The following is a 17,505-nucleotide window of genomic DNA, read 5'->3' as shown; positions in this document are numbered from 1 at the left end:
AATCATACTTTTGTTTTGAAGAGGCTGCTTCTGTGTCACTGCGTACTACCACTGACCACAGGCTCCCCAGGAGAACCTCTTGCAGGTGCCAAGCTGTTGGGCCTGCTCAATATCATGGTTGGCAACCAGGGAGGTGTGACCCAGAGACCAAGTCAGGGAGTGGTTGGATCAGGGGATCTCACCCCAAAAAGAAGTGGAGGCACAGCCCTGCCACTTGAAAGGGATGCAGTCGGGGGACTGGAACAGGGTCTCAGAAGGGGTGGCCTACCCAGGGACTATGACAAAGGGTACTTGGTATCTCCCAGGAGGAGCTCAGCTTCTTGCAAGATCTGGCCTTTGGCTGTCAGTTGTTAGAGGCATGGTACTAATATATCCTGCTGGTTGTCGAGAATGCCATAGAGACCAAATCAAACTTGAGTAAAGCTATCAGTTTAAAACAGTGCCACTCTATCCTGCCAAATGATTTACCAACATCCATTAATAAAATTAAGGATGGAATCCAATTTGATGTTAACTTCTTCTAACTGGCGCTCAATCAGCTAGATTGCATAGAGCTGCAAGTGCAACAAGGGGGTAGAAAATAGAGTGGTGAGGGAGGAAATGCTCAGAAAATCCCCCAAAGACTGATGACCTGTGACCTTTGAATCTAGTCTGTGGCTGTTTATGCACTAAATGAACTGCACAACATTGTCCTGCCTCCTCACACGCTGTTTACTCCAAACACCTACAGTTTTCAGAAAGAACCTTACCCTAAAGATTGGGAACTATCCTCCCATACAGTAAATGTTTAAATGTGTGTGTTAAAGAAAATGTATTTATATTCTTTCAGTTCCAAGGCTTTAGAGTTCAAGGTATTTGCCACCATTGGTAATGGGTTCGTTATTACTGAATATGCGCCCAATTTGCACTTTGTGTCTCATTTTCACCAGTGCAAAGTGAATGTAAAGCACTTCCATGTCAGAATGGTAGCATTTTACACTCCCTTTGCACTGGTTTCAGTGACTGCACGTGGGCTGTCAGCTTGCAAATATTTAATTGCATTAGGGTTGATGATGTCATAGGTGGTTGAAATGTTTTGAATCTCGAAACAATATCTGGAAAAATGTTCTCCCTTTTCAGCAACTCTCGAGGGGGTTGGGATTTTTTTCAGATGTTGAAATTTCAAACTGTGTGAATACATTTTTTGCAAAAACGTCCAAGATTTCCCAGCCCACCCCTCCTCCACCCCACTCCCCAGTTCTAGATGATCTTGTTCCTTGCTATTAATCAGTTTGTCGGGAGAGCTCTCTGAGGTTTTCTTTAATGCCTTGTTCGTATGGTGAGCCCAAGAGGAGTTTTGCTCTCAGCTGAGTGGGAGCAGAGTCGAGCTCTGTGTTGAGGAACGATCACATGTCACTGAAAATCTCCGATTCTGTTTGATGATGGTTCAGGTTGATATTTCACTGATTTCTCATCTTATTTGCAGCTAGAATTTTGATAACCTCCAGGAAGCCTTCTTGTTAAGTGAACATATTTATTGGCTGTAGACAATGCAAACAAATTAAATACATAAATGCAATGTTATCACCATTCAGATTTGTAATGCACAAAAGTCGGAAGGCTGCAGTAGCTCCTACAGGGCCAGTGTTATGGAGGGAGGCTGGACCAGGATCAGTGGAGAGCTGGTGAATTGGGCAGCTAGTACCTTCTCAATCACTCCTGACTCCAACCATGGAGAGGCTGAGCAGTTGTACTATGCTCCCCCACCACATCAGCCTGGGTAAATGAAACCGACTACTGGTCTTGATTCTGCTCTCAGGGACACCAGTGAGGATCGGGAGTAACTCTGCTGAAGTGAATGGAGTTACACCATTGTAAAGCTGGTGCAGGTGAGAGAAGACTCAAGCTCTCTGTGTATGGGTGGCAATGGTAGTAAAAACCCTGTTCACACGTTCATCAGTCCCTCCCTCCCTCAATGCCACCTCTACCTCCCTCTCTCGACTTCTACCTATGCAGGTTCCCTGTATGCTGACCGAACATCTTCTTTTGAAAAACTGGACGATGCTGTGCCTCCAGGCCTGGTGTATAAATACACATGGGAGATCACTGCAGAAATTGGGCCTAAAGAAGCCGACCCTCCCTGTCTCACCTATATCTATTACTCACATGAGAACATGGTGGTGGACTTTAACTCTGGTCTGATTGGAGCATTGCTTATATGTAAAAAAGGTAACCAAAATGCTGTGGGTAGACAAAAGCTATAAAATGTCAGCTGGTCTACTGTTTCAGTGGCCTAGCACATTCTGATAGTGTTGCTTTCTGTTCTGGTAATGATAAAAACAAAAAAACATAAAAATCGAGCTTGAAGATTGTATCATAATGTGGGAAGGCATTTCATTTCCCTCTTCCCTTCTCGTGTTTCTGGGCAGGCAGTTTAGAGGAAACTGATTTTGTTTCCTCTGTCTTTATTTTAGGGCTCAAGGTTACAGTGTTCTGGACTAGCTGTAATGCACACTAGTTTCTGGAATAATTCTAATTGTAGGCAGGGCTGGTAACATCGCTTTATATTAAAGTTGCCTGACATTTCCCATTTTGAGACCCCCAACTTCAATTGCTTATAACTTTGTGAAACTTTAACTGTTCAGGCTGGAATTTACCATTTCAGGTGTCTGCCTCAGATGGAAAAATTTTGGAAAGTTGTACCCAAAACTGTTCAACTGTTTCTGAGAAGGAGGCTAGGAAGAAACATTTTGTTTTGCCCATATTAAAAATGCTCCCTCTGCTGAACCTGTTCTGTGGATGCTAGAGGCTTTCAGTCTCCAAAGCTGCCAATCCAGCACCTTTCCCCAGAACTAAATTCACCTCAAGCACATTTTGAAAAGACGTCCTATGTGCCCAGGTGCAGCTGGCATGTGCGGAAAGCTCATGGAATAGATCTGGATGCCTTTTAGTTGATGTGAGCTGCTTTTATTTTTGCCTTTATCTGATACCTCTTGTTTCCTCCCACAGGAAGCCTGAAGAAAGATGGGACACAGAAGCTGTTTGACAAAGAATATGTGTTGATGTTTGCTGTGTTCGATGAAAGCAAAAGCTGGCAAAAATCAACCTCTCTCCTGTACACGATTAATGGTTACGCTAATGGGACGTTGCCAGGTACTGTACGTACTCGTGGTGTCCAGCCAGAGTCCACAAACTGTGTATTACTCCTCACTGCAGCATACACTAGAGGGCTGTAGAAAGCAAACAGAAGGAGTAGAGTGGCACAGACTCGTGTATAACCTTACGTTGAGCATCTGGTTCCACAAGGGAGCATGTGTGCGCTCCCACCCACCACCGCTTTCCCCTGCAGTCTGCCCTTGGTGCCAAGAGCACATGGCTTCCAAGGGCGTGGCTGTTTGTGCAGAGAGACAATTAAATCTCTTCCTGCCACCCACTGGATAAGGAGTGAGGTTTTTCAAAAGCACCTACGTGAGTTAGGCACTCAACTCCCATTGACTTCAATGGGATTTAGACTCCTAATCCACTTAAGTACTTTTGAAAATCCCACCCATGGCCTATACAGTATCCATTCCTAGACATGGCCATTGAGATATCAGAGAGACTTTATTAAAAGTGCAGAGTGGGTATTCACTTTTCACATACCAGTGGGAATTAATGAACCATTCTGTGATTCTGGGATGATTCGCCTGTGTTCTGAACGCTGCTGTTTTGTTTCAGACCTAGGAGCTTGCACATACGATAACATTAGCTGGCATTTGATAGGAATGAGCTCCAAACCAGAGATTTTCTCCATCCATTTCAATGGGCAAGTCCTGGAACAAAATCGTCGCAAGGTCTCGACCATCAGCCTTGTGGGAGGTGCATCGACCACAGCAAACATGACCGTGAGCCAGAAAGGAAGGTGGCTGATATCTTCTCTTGTCCAGAAGCATCTGCAAGGCAAGGGAACATCTCTTCAGGTGGCAGTTATACAGTTAGAGTGTCATTCTTGTCTCTTCCTCCTTATCTCCTAAAGTGCTGCTAAGTTTGTCAAATGTGGTGGCTAACGCATTTGGGATCATCCTAGGAAATCAGTGGAAACAGGGCATTTTGTTTAAATTAGGGTTGCAAGATGGGGCTCATTAGGATGACTTCTGCAAAGGGGCTAGAGGGCAACAATGAATATAACTTAGTTTTTAACTCTCTGGAAAGTGCTCAGATGAGCCTCATTATAAAAAAAAACCTGGAGATTGACCAGCTTTTTCAGGAGAAACAGAGAACTTTTGCAGTTCAGTAGGCAAAAAATCTTTTCTGCTCATCTTTAACAGTGGATGTTAGTTTCCCCCTGGAGTGAAGAGATCTCTGTTGTAATGGATCAGTGGATTCCCTCTTGTGAAAGGTTGGAGGGCTCATTTAACAGAAAAGGGGCAGTTCTTGCTGTCAGTTAGGCTGGTATTTTCAAGGGAGGCTATGCGAGTTAGTTGCTGAGCTCTCAGCTGAGCTCCCACAAGCCCCTTTGAAAATACCACCCTTAATGCCTGAACTCTTCTTTTTTTTCAACCTGAATAGACTCAGGTCAATGAGTGAATGTTTTCATGCATCCTGAGCTGATGGGCTGTAGGAATGCCGTGTTCATAGGACTAACAGTAACCATTGTACTGTCTCTCTCTTCAACCAGCTGGAATGCACGGTTACCTCAACATAACAGAATGTGCGGGGAAAGACGTGTTCAAGAAGAAATTATCCTTTAAGGAATTGCGTATGATTAAGGACTGGGAATATTTCATTGCTGCGGAAGAAGTCACCTGGGATTATGCTCCAGAAATTCCAGAGACCATTGATAGGTAAAATGGTGAACTATATTGTGCTGATGAATGTTAACTTGAGGTGGCTTAGGAAATGCGCTATATAATGTAAAGTCCTAGCCCTTAAGAACTCCTTCTGCATATTTTTCACAGGAACTCAATCTTGTAGAAGAGGAGGAATATTAGAGGCAGGGTTGCATGGTATTTATGGAATGCACTATGTAGAAGTCCTAGGGTATGTCTACACTACAAAATTAGGTCAATTTTATAGAAGTCGATTTTTAGAAATCAATTTTATACAGTCGATTGTGTATGTCCCCACCAAGTGTACTAAGTCGGTGGAGTGCATCCTCAATACCGTGACTAGGATCGACTTACGGAGCGGTGAACTGTGGGTACCTATCCCACAGTTCCCACAGTCTCTGCTGCCCATTGGAATTCTGGGTTAAGCTCCCAGTGCCTGATGGGACTAAAACATTGTCAAGGGTGGTTTTGGGTACATGTCGTCTGTCGCCCCCCCCTCCTTGAAAGCAACGGCAGACAATTGTTTTGCCCCTTTTTTCCTGGGTTACCCATGCTGATGCCATACCACGGCAAGCATGGAGCCCACTCAGCTCAACGCTGCTGTTGTGAGCATTGTAAACACCTCGCGCATTATCTTGGAGTATGTACAGAACCAGGCTAAGAGACACCAGCACGAGGATGATTGTGATGAGGACATGGACACAGACATTCCTGAAAGCATGGGCTGTGGCAATTGGGACATCATGGTGGCAGTGGGGCTGGTTGATACAGTGGAACGCCGATTCTGGGCCCAGCAAACAAGCACAGACTGGTGGAACTGCATAGTGTTGCAGATCCTGGAAGCCTAGGGAGTCTGACACTGCAAGGCAGCAGGAGGTTTCCTAGGCGAGTGGTGCTGTTGTGCAGACGAAGGCCATGTCTATGCGACAAAATGATGTCCACCTAAGTTACATCAGCATACAGCCACTGCAGTAATTACATCAGTTTTGCGTGTCCACACTGCACTGTTTTTGTCGGCGGTGCGCATTCTCACTAGCAGCACTTGTATCGATGCAAAAGGAGTCGCGCAGGGGTGACTAGGAACATGATTTCAACGTCCCATAATGCAGTGTTCTCCATCTCATAATTTCATCTGCATCCCATAACGTTCCACGCCTCTTCTCAAAATCCCCACAAACCTGTGCATCCCTCCTGGCTGTCCATTATCTGTGTCAGAAGCATGGATCCTGCACAGCTCTGCACTGTTGTGATGAGTGTTGTGAGAATGGCGTGCCTGGTCCTGCAGTATTTGCAGAGCCGCCAGATTTGCTGCAGGGAACGTGACAATTTCTCGGAGGCTAGATTTGCTCTGGGACATAGAAAGAAACAATTCAAAGTTGTTGACGGCATTCATGATGGAACTGGAGCTGGGCCGGAGAAAGAAGCACTGACGGGTGGGATCACGTCAGGTTTGGGAAGATGAGCAGTGGCTGCAGAACTTTCGGATGTTCTTGGATCTATGTGCTGAACTCACCCCAGCCCTCCTGCGCAGCAACACCAAAATGAGATCTGCACTGAGAGTGGAGAAGTGAGTGGTAATTGCACTGTGGAAACTTGCAATGCCCGACTGCTACTGATCAATTGGGACTCAGTTTGGAGTTGGGAAATCCAACAAGTTTCCACATACACAGGTCAGTGTATTTGCAGCTGTGATTGTCCAGGGTGTTGTGGTAGGGATAGTGCAGTGGCCCCAGAGGTCCCAGAATGCAGTTCTCTTTGGGCTGCAGAAGGAGGCGAGCACAAGATGGTTGAACCTGAAGCTCAACAAGAGTCTGCAGCATGTCTGTTTGCTGCTTGAGAAGCGCTAGCATCTCCTGCTGCACATCTCTGTCCTTTTCCTGCACCTTTCTCCTCTCCGCTCTATCCCTGGCCTGCTGTCCTCAAGGGTGAACATCCAAGCCCCGTGCTTGGTATCCAAAGCAGCAGAGGCTTGCAGGATCTCTTGGAACATGCCATCCCTCTTCTTCCTTCTCCTCCTTATCTGGCTGAGCCGCTCTACTAGTGTGGATGGAGAGACAGCCCCTCCCCCCCAAGGCCACATTTCCAACTGCAAAGGGTACAATGCACAGAGGTACTACTGTGAGTGTATTCACAAGATAAATGGAAACTTGGTAAACTGAACTCACTCCCCTTCATCCACACAAGTTGCAAGCACTAGATTCTCATTTCTCCTTGTGATCGATACTCGCTGCAGTCCAGTCATCATGAGTACAACCATGAAGGGAAGGGTTGTGGGGGGGAGATGGGGATAGCTCACGGGCATGAGTGTGTGCATCTAGGGCAACTGAATAGAATACTGGCACTGTTTTCCACGGGCAGTGGTGATTTTAGCTGATATCTTACTCCTGAGGGTAATGGAGGCTGGAAGGGAACAGGTATCTGGCTGCAAACCAGGGACGTATGCTGCCTGTCCGTGTGCTGCAATGGTTCTGGTTGAAGTAATCGCTGAGGGTATGTCTACATTACAAAATTAGGTCAAATGTATAGAAGTCGATTTTTAGGAAGCGATTTTATACAGTCGATTGTGTGTGTCTCCAGTAAGCGCATTAAGTTGGCGGAGTGCGTCCACAGTACCGTAGCATACTGGGTAGCGTCAACTTTCAGAGCGTTGCACTGTGGGTAGCTATCCCACAGTTCCCGCAGTCTCCGCTGCCCATTGGAATTCTTGGTTGAGCTCCCAATGCCTGATAGGGCAAAAACATTGTCGCGGGTGGTTTTGGGTACATGTCGTCAGTCGCCCCTCCCTCCGTGAAAGCAATGGCAGACAATCGTTTCGCACCTTTTTTCCATGCAGACGACATACTGCTGTCAGCAGACGGTGCAGTAGGACTGCTAACCATCATCATCATCCACTGCTTCCGCTGCAACTCTGCTCTCCTGGTGCCATGAATCCACCTTGCTGGTCGTCTCGTCGTTCTGTATAAATATCTATTCTTGTGGCATCAGTCCTCATCCACCACTTCTGCTGCAACTCTGCTCTTCTGCAGACGCCATACCATGGCAAGCATGGAGCCCGCTCAGCTCACCACTGCTGTTGTGAGCATTGTCAACACCTCGCAAGTTATCCTGCAGTACGTGCAGAACCTGCAAAAGCAGGCGAGGAGGCGATGGCAGCACGGTGATGAGAGTGATGAGGACATGGACACAGACTTCTCTCAAAGCACGGTCCCTGGCAGTTTGGACATCATGGTGGTAATGTGGCAAGTTCCTGCCATGGAACGCCGATTCTGGGCCTAGGAAACAAGCACAGACTGGTGGGACCGCATAGTGTTGCAAGTATGGGATGATTCACAGTGGCTGCGAAACTTTCGCACATGTAAGGCCACTTTCCTTGGACTTTGTGAGTTGCTTTCCCCTGCCCTGAAGCACAGGAATACCAAGATGAGAGCTGCCCTGACAGTTGAGAAGTGAGTGGCAATAGCCCTGTGGAAGCTTGTAATGCCTGACTGCTACTGGTCAGTAGGGAATTAATTTGGAGTGGGTAAATCTACTGTGGGGGTTGCTGAGATCCACGTAGCCAATGCAATCACTGATGTTCTGCTATCAAGGGAAGTGACTCTGGGAAATGTGCAGGTCATAGTGGATGGCTTTGCTGCAATGGGGTTCCCTAACTCTGCTGGGGCGATAGATGGAACGCATATCCCTATCTTGACACTGGCCCATCATGCCCACCAGTATGTAAACCGCAAGGGGTACTTCTCAATGGTGCTGCAAGCGCTGGTGGATCACGAGAGATGTTTCACTGACATCTACGTGGGATGGCCAGGAAAGGTGCATGACGCTTGCATCTTCAGGAACTCAGGGCTGTTCGAGCAGTTGCAAGAAGGGACTTACTTCCCAGACCAGAAAATTACCGTTGCGGATGTTGAAATGCCAATAGTTATCCTTGGGGACCCAGCCTACCCCTTGCTCCCATGGCTCATGAAGCCGTACACAGGCAGCCTGGACAGTAGTAAGGAGCAGTTCAACTATAGGCTGAGCAAGTGCAGAATGGTGGTAGAATGTGCCTTTGGATGTTTAAAAGCTCACTGGTGCTGTTTGCTGACTAGGTTATACCTCAGCACAACCAACATTCCTATTGTTGTTGCTGCTTGCTGTGTGCTCCATAATACCTGAGAGAGTAAGGGGGAGACGTTTATGGCGGGGTGGGAGGTTGAGGCAAATTGTCCGGTGGCTGATTATGCACAGCCAGACACTAGGGTGATTAGAAGAGCACAGCTAGGCATGCTGTGCATCAGAGAAGCTTTGAAAACCTGGCCAGGCTACGGTGTGACAGTTCTGTTTGTTTCTCCTTGATGAAAACCCACCCCCTTGGTTGACTCTACTTCCTTCTGTTTGTTTCTCCTTGATGAAAACCCACCCCCTTGGTTGACTCTACTTCCCTGTAAGCCAACCGACCTCCCCCCTTCAATCACTGCTTTCAGAGGCAATAAAGTCATTATTGTTTCAAAATCATGCATTCTTTATTAATTCATCATACAAACAGGGGGAAAACTTGCAAGGTAGCCCAGGAGGGGTGGGTGAGGAGGGAAGCACTGGGTGGGGTGGTGGATGAGGGGAGGCAGGAAGGACAAGGCCACACTACAGTTCAAAACTTATTGAATGCCAGCCTTCTGTTGCTTGGGCAATCCTCTGGGGTGGAGTGGCTGGGTGCCCGTAGCCCCCCAACCCCCCGCGTTCTTGGCATCTGGGTGAAGAGGATATGGAACTTGGGGAGGAGAGCAGGTGGTTATACAAGGGCTGCAGCAGTGGTCTGTGCTCCTGCTGCCTTTCCTGCAGCTCCACCAGATACCTGAGCATGTCAGTTTGCTCCCCCATTAGGCTCAGCGTTGCATCCTGCCTCCTGTCATCACGTTCATTTAACGCTTTCCTGGACTCTGCCATTGTCTGCCTTCACGCATTCTGCTGGGCTCTTTCAGTGCGGGAGGACTATATGAACTCTGAGAACATGTCATGGCGAGTGCATTTCTTTCGCCTTCTAACCTGCACTAGCCTCTGGGGTGGAGATGATAGGGGGAGCGTAGAAACATTTGCAGCTGCAGGAGGAAAAGAAATACATTTTAGAGAACAAAGGGAAGACTATTTCACACTGAATCAAGTGATTCACATTACATAGCACATGTGCTTCACACACACACACCCTACCGCGTGGCTTACATCAGGGAAGATCTCTCTCAGCCAAACACGGACAGCTCAGCATGAACAGGCCTCCCCCCACAGCGTGGCAAAGGCTTTTAGAGTACCTCCAGGAGAGCTTCATGGAGATGTCCCTGGAGGATTTCCGCTCCATCCCCAGACACGTTAACAGACTTTTCCAGTAGCTATACTGGGAGCAAATGCATCCCAAGTTTCAGGGCAAATTAATCATTAAACACACTTGCTTTTAAACCCCGTATTATATTTACAAAGGTACACTCACCAGAGGTGCCTTCTCTGGCTTCATGGTCCGGGAGCCTGCCTTTGGAGTGTTGGGAGGGTATTGGCTCCAGGGTGACGAACAGTTTCTGGCTGCCAGGGAGAAGGGAGTCTTCGCTTGGCTGCTGTGCGTTATCCTCAACCTCCTCCTCCTCCTCATCTTCCTCATCCACAAAATCCTCATCCCTGTTGCGTGAGACTCCCCCCTTGGGGTAGTGGTAGGGGCCCCCACTAGAATTGCATGCAACTCATCATAGAAGCAACATGTATGGGGCTCTGACCTGGAGCGACTATTTGCATCCTTTGTGTTTTGGTAGGCTTGCTCAGCTCCTTAACTTTCATGTGACACTGCTGTGTGTCCCTGTTATAGCCTCTGTCCATCATGTCCTTGGAGATTTTGGCAAATATATCGGCATTTCGTCTTTTGGAACATAGTTCTGATAGCACGGATTCTTCTCCCCATACAGTGATCAGATCCAGTACCTCCCATTCGGTCCATGCTGGAGCTCTTTTGCGATTCTGGGACTCCATGGTCACCTGTGCTGATGAGCTCGCCATGCTGGCCAAATAGGAAATTAAATTCAAAAGTTCCCAGGGCTTTTCCTGTCTACCTGGCCAGTGCATCTGAGTTGAGAGTGCTGTCCACAGCGGTCACAATGGAGCACTCTGGGATAGCTCCCGGGGGCCAATACTGTCAAATTGTGTCCACACTACCCCAAATTCGACCCAGCAAGGTCGATTTTAGCACTAAACCCCTCGCTGGGGAGGAGTACAAAAATCGATTTTAAAAGCCCATTAAGTCGACAAAACAGGCTTGGTCGTGTGGACGGGTGCAGGGTTAAATTGACCTAACGCTGCTAAATTCGACCTTAACTAGTAGTGTAGACCAGGGCTTAGTGGTGTAGGAAAGTGTCCTACCACAGCAGAAGAAATAAGGAAGCCCTCCCCAGAAACCTTTGGCTGAGAACTGCACACTACATCCCGAGAAGTTTCCTCATGATCTCTATGGAGGATGCATAGGACATCCTGGAGAGCACAAACTGCAGGGACCCTCTGCCTAACTCTAGAGGGGGATGAAAAGCAGATAGCAACTCTACCTCTGTTGGTTGTTTCACTACCTTACCTAGCATCAGTAAAAAAAAGAGTAAATCAACAGATGTGTCCTGCAACTTTGGGCCTTCCATCCCTGCAATTTCAAAGCAAACTGCATACTTACGAGAAATTCCTTCCCCTGCATCAGGCTCACTTATTTTGGACTGTAGGGACTAGTTGGACTGCGCAGGACTCAAAAATATGTCCTGACTTGCTGCACCACTGGATACCTTGGTCGCCTGTCCCCATACTCCTCCTCCTCCTCCTCACTGTTCACAGCAGAGGGCCTGAGACTCAGGTTCCTCCAAAGAATCCACAGGGCTCTTGGGAGAGGTGGTGGTAGGTTCTCCATCGAGGATAGCATGCAGCTCTTTGTAAAAGTGGCAGGTCTGCAGCTCCACACCAGAGCAATTGTTGGCCTCCCTTGCCTTCTGGTATGCCTGCTGCAGCTCCTTGGCTTTCACGCAGCACTGCTGCAGGTCCCTGTTGTAGTCCTTTTTTCCTCAGTTTGCAGAATATGTTCTGTACTGTTCAGATCTAATATCATTTGAAGCCCCCTTTGATAATTCCATCCTAAAATAGAAACTCTCTTTTGGGCTACATAGATTTTTTTTTTCCCCCTTGGGTTTACAGCTTTTGTACTCTATGGTAGCTGTAAAATAGTCACTGATGGGGGTGGGAGACACCCCAGAGGCTATGGTGGATGTCTGAAGCATGTAATTCAGGTTGGGAGTTGGCAAATAGCACAGTGTAGAGTTGGTTGGGAATAAAGGATGTAGATTTAGGAGTTTTGCAGGTTGCAGTCTTGTATCGGACTGTCTTAACCTGCTGGCTGGAAGACATCTGGTGTTGCAGAAAGTGACTTAACACAGTGGATGGTGCTTTTCACTCATCAGGCAGCTTCTATGGTTTTCTCCAAGGTAAGGCCTTTTATCATGAGGAGTTGTTCACAAATCTTGGGGGAACTTGTTGTCTTCATGACAATTTGATCTCTGATCATTTTATCTGTTAAATTGACAAATTCACACAACCTATCCCTGGCAGGGCCCAGGTCAGATGACCCCAAGGCACAGATATTTCACTCTCAGTGGCAGAGCGTCAGGTTAGGCCTGGTCTACATTACAGAGTTAGGTCAATGCAAGGCATCTTACGGTGACCTAACTATGGAAGTGTCAACCCTTAAATTCCAATCCTGCTGACATAACTGCCCCACTCTGCCAACTAAACTCCACCTCCATGTGCAGCGTAGAATCAGGATTGATGTAGTTAGGTTGATGCAGTGTCAGTGTAGACACTGCGTTACTTACATCAACTTAGTGGCCTCCGGGAGGTGTCCCACAATGTCCCTCCTTTGATCTCTCTCTGCTTTGAACTCTGCTGCAGGTATGCAGGAAGCTGCCCCTCCCCTTAAAAGCCCCATGAATTTTTGGAATTCCATTTCCTGGTTGCCCAGCTTGGAGAGCTCACCTAGCAACTGCCTAGCTGACCATGCTGGCTACATGTTACAGACACACTCCTGCCTGTACGACACAGGAGGTATTAGATTTCCTGGATCGTGGGGAGAAGAGGCTGGTCAAGAACAGCTCCGATCCATCTGTAGAAACTTAGATATCTACAAGCAGATCACTTGGGTCATGGGAATCTGACTTTCCAGAAGTTTTCACAGACACTGCAGGGGTTGCAAAAAGGTTCAAGCACAAGTGCCAGCTACAATATAATGTGGTTCCTGTACAACATAAAATGCAAAACATACCAGTTGCAGTGAGACAACCACTCAAGGAGATTCCGAAACAACATAAAGGAGATACGATTGAACGAGTTGATTCATCAGAATGGGTTTCTCCTATCATTCTCGCCAGGAAGCCCAATGATGCTATCCACATGTATGTGGACTTGAGAGATCTAAATTCCAACATAGTTGTGTATTGTCATCCTCTATCCAACATCAGTGAAATGCTGCTCACCTTAAAGGAGGCAAGAGTCTTTATGACTCTTGATTTATGCTCGGCTTACCACCAGATCCCCTTAATGGAAAAATCCCACATGTACACAGCTTTCATCACTGCAGAATGTTTTTTCCAATTCAAAAGGCCTCTGTAGCACCAGTATTCCAGAGAATGATGCCTGCAATCTTTGGTGAGAGAATGCGTGTTACTTACTTTCAAGATGACATTCTAGTGAATGGCAAAGATGAATCTGAACATGATGGCATGCTAAAAACGGTTCTAGAAAAACTTGGATACAGATTTACCATTAGCAAGAAGAAATGTCAACTCCATACCAACTCAGTGACATGTCTAGGGCATAGAATCTCTCAGAACGGCATACAACCAAAACCAGACCTAGTGAAAACCATTTGTGATGCACCACAGCCTGACAAAAAGCACAAACTTCAGTCCTCCTTTGGATTATGCAAATACCATTCAAAGTTTGTAAAGAAGTTTGCTCTGAAAGTAATTCTGCTGAGTCATCTCCTAAAAAAGGACATGTAAGGTTTGAATGGGTTGACGTGTACAAGAACAGCTTTAACAAGATCAAATATGCACTGTCCACCATCCCGGTTTTAAGACCTTTTGATTCTGTGAAACAAACAATTGTCGCAAGAGAAGCTTGTGAGTAAGGTCTTGGTGCTGTCTTGACTCAGCTAAAAAATGGACAGGAGTCACTATTGCATTTGCCTCCAGAGCCCTGACTGATTCTGAAAAATCTGATTCTGCCATTGCGAAAGAAGTTCTGGCATGTTTCTGGGCAGTAAGACACTTCAGAACTTACTTATGGGGTGGTGGGAGATTTATCTTAAGATCTGATCATAAACCTTTTTCACCTTTATTCATCACATGAGGTTCTGGAAAAGCAACTCCAAGAATTGCCAAATGGGTCACCAAACTAAAGGACTTTGATTTGCTGACAGTGTATCTTCCAGGAGTCAAAAACACCACTGCAGATTCTGTCTTGCCTGCTCATATCTTACCATGAGGGTGCAATAGAGAAAGATGATGAAGAGATTGTCCTTGCACAAATCTCTGCTACAACTCAATCTCAGAGTGGGTAACAGCCATGAGAGAAGACAAGGTAGTTCAGGGCTGTGATGGGGTTGCTGTACTCACCGCCGGATGGCGCCATTTTGTGGCTGTCCTGGAGATTAGCTCAGTCAGGCCGATGCCCCTCCCAGCAATTACACCCTGTCCGTTTCTCCTCTGCAGCCTCCCTCTCACTTCCAGGAGCTGCAGCGTCCTCTTTGTGACTCAGCCCTCTGGCTAGATGACTACTGTGGTTTCCCCTTCTAGGCGCTGGAGTGTATCAATGTTCCTGCTCTCCAGCAGTCTTCCGCTTCATTAGCTCACGGTGCCACTCCTGCAGTGGGGGAACCTGGGCCCACCCTTTACTTCAGGTTCTGGCTCAGGGACCCTCTACACAACAGCCAAGATCAGTTCCCTGCACCTTGCTGCCTTTCCCTGAGCCGCTTCCATACCTCCTGGCCTGCCCCCATTCTCTGGGTTTGCCAGTCTCTTCACTCCCTCCTCCCAGGGAGTAACCCGAGGCTACCTGCCTCTGTAGCCGCAGCCACATCTCTCTTCTCCCAGAAGTGACTGCACATATCTCCCTGCTAATTCCCTATCTTCTGTAGAAGCCTTGCCTCTCTCTCACAAGTGAGCTTCTCTCTGTTAGCTGCCTCCAACCCAAAGCTCCCCTTTTGAACCTAATTAGCTGATTGGGCCCACCTGACCTAATGCAACTCTTGCAGTTTCAGTGTGGGGAGCACACCCCATCACAAGGACCTAAAGACTTATAGTCAATGGATGGTCTTACATGACAATGACACCAGAACACTCGGAGCTATATATAGACATGTATCACGTGAGCTGTCCTTTGTAAATGAATGGGTTTTGAGAATTGACCATCTTGTTGTGCCTACACTTGTGAGACAACGATTAATTGACCTGGCAGATGGAGGACATATGGGGATGAGTCTAACCAAAAGACAACTGCGATAAGACTTCTGGTGGCCAGGGATGGACAAGCAAGTTGAGGAAATAATCAAGACTTGCATGGCTTGTGCTAGAAGTGATAAGTCACAGAAAACCTTCAGCCTCCTTCTCACACCAGTTCATTATCCCAATTGTCCATGAGAGAAACCGGCTCCTGACCTAATGGGGAGCATTTGAAGGTCAGCCTGTTACACAGAGGTTTGTCCTAGTATGGTAAACTATTATTCAGATTGGCCAGAAATTACATTCACTGGAAAGGTTACAGCTGAAATAGTAAATAAGTTAACGTCATGAGTTTTTGCCCAAGAAGGATTTCCCAAGGAATTGGTAACTGACAATGGAATGCAAATAACTTCTGCTGAAATGCAACACTACCTCATTTACAATGGTATCAAACACAAAACATTTTCTTTATACTATCCAAGAGCTAGTGGTCTACTTGAGAGAATGAACAGACTGGTGAAAGAAAGTTTGCAACTTACTAGTTTTCAAGTGAGACCAGGGAAAGAAGCTTTACATGAAACACTGTTTGCTTATGGGACCACTCCACATTCAACACCAGGAGCATTACCCTTTGAACTGTTAAGAGGACACAAGGCTGGTAAATGACTTACTACCTGTCAGGGGCTTACATGTTCTCCTTTTTTCAACCAAACCTTCTGATGAAACAATTTGTGAATGTGTTAAGAACAAACAGGAGAAATATAAGCAGTGTGTGTATTGTAAGGTGCTAAACCTCACAAATTTGAAATTGGAGCTCTTATTTGTGTGAAGCTGTCATACAAAGACAAAAAAGAACGTTCAAGATATTCCTTTCCTTTGCAGATAATAGAAATGTGAGAAGATTCTGCTGGATTAATAAATCAAAAGAAATAGAACACTTCAAGACTGTCCGCAGTTCATCAGCCAGCAGCTGAAGAAGAGAATGCTGATTTCCACCTTGGACCAGAGAATGCTGATGACACCAATAATAATGATGGACAATTTATAGTAGTAGGAATTGCTCCACTACCCGGTCTTGTTCCTGCCTCTCTGGGTATTAGGAGAAGTGTGAGACAAAGGAGACTGCCTGAAAGATTGGAAGACTTTGTTACTGGACTCAAGTGATGGTCTGGAAGTGACTGAAGTTTTACAATGGTTATTCTAAAGGGGAAAGGTGTGTTGCATCTAGTTAGATGCAGATAGCTATCCCAGTGTGTGTTTCTAAATTTCTTACTAGCTGGCTCCTGTAGCTTTGAGTTCAGGAATTACAATTCCCAGGATGCAGCAGGGGAGAGGGAGGATTGAGGGGAGAAGGAAAGGAAGAGAGTGAGGGGAATAAATCTGACCTTTACTGTTATCATGCTTCCACAGCCTTTCTCAAAAGGGTTCAGGTACTAAACAGCCACAGCTCATGGCTAAAACACAACTTCTCACCTTACTTCATGAACCCTACCTATTCTTAGCCATTATTGGGAATTCCACTGTCTTTGAAACCTTGCAAGGGGCTTCTGCCATTTCCCGTGGAAGAGTATTCTACGATCTAGTGGATCTCATCATTAAGAAGATGTTATTGATACTTTTTGCTTTTTTTTTTTAAGGCAATATAAAGCTCAGTACTTGGACAACTTCTCAAATCTCATTGGGAAGAAGTATAAAAAGGCCGTTTTCAGGCAGTATGAAGATTCCAACTTCAATAAGCGTCTGGAGACTCCCCGGCCCAAGGAAATGGGAATTCTGGGCCCTGTTATCAGAGCTCAGGTTAGAGACACAATCAAGGTAAGTGGCAAGGGCCAAATACAAAGACTGTATGTACTGTGGTGTAACTTCCTGTAAATGCAAAATAACTTACTGTAAACAAGAAAGAGCTTGTGTTGTATTCTTTGTCAAAGAAGCTGTAATGATACAAAGAGTGGCCATATTTGAAGGTATGAGCACAAGGGGACAGAGTTAAGATTAAGTTTGCAATCTTATCTCTGCCATCCCTGACTTTGAGTGCTGGGTTTATCAATCTAAACTTTGCATTGACACTTGCTTTTTGTAAAGAATATTTAGAATAGTTGGTCCAAACCCTCAACTCCAAACACACCTGAACTTTGGGGAAGTTCGGATCTGTGTCTGAACTTTAGGAACCCATAATCTCTACCTCTTACTGTTTAGCTGTCTCAGACAGGGGTACTCACCCTTGAAAGCTGAAGAGCCAC

At 46.4% G+C, this 17,505-nt stretch overlaps 1 protein-coding gene across 1 annotated transcript in view; it reads left to right on the top strand.

Annotated features, from left to right (window-relative positions):
• Window positions 1-17,505, top strand: part of F5 (coagulation factor V) — a 67,455-nt gene that overhangs the window by 8,298 nt on the left and 41,652 nt on the right. Inside the window, exons 4-8 of the mRNA XM_084620127.1 lie at window positions 1,996-2,208; window positions 2,989-3,132; window positions 3,697-3,918; window positions 4,637-4,802; window positions 16,903-17,080. Of these exons, the coding sequence (XP_084476253.1) occupies window positions 1,996-2,208; window positions 2,989-3,132; window positions 3,697-3,918; window positions 4,637-4,802; window positions 16,903-17,080 (923 nt within the window). The remainder of the gene's footprint in view (window positions 1-1,995; window positions 2,209-2,988; window positions 3,133-3,696; window positions 3,919-4,636; window positions 4,803-16,902; window positions 17,081-17,505) is intronic.

Source organism: Lepidochelys olivacea (assembly GCF_965140295.1).
Source record: "Lepidochelys olivacea isolate rLepOli2 genome assembly, chromosome: 1".
Classification (NCBI taxonomy): domain Eukaryota; kingdom Metazoa; phylum Chordata; order Testudines; family Cheloniidae; genus Lepidochelys; species Lepidochelys olivacea.
The sequence above is the reverse complement of the archived record's forward strand: the minus strand, read 5'-3'. Positions and strand labels throughout refer to the sequence as shown.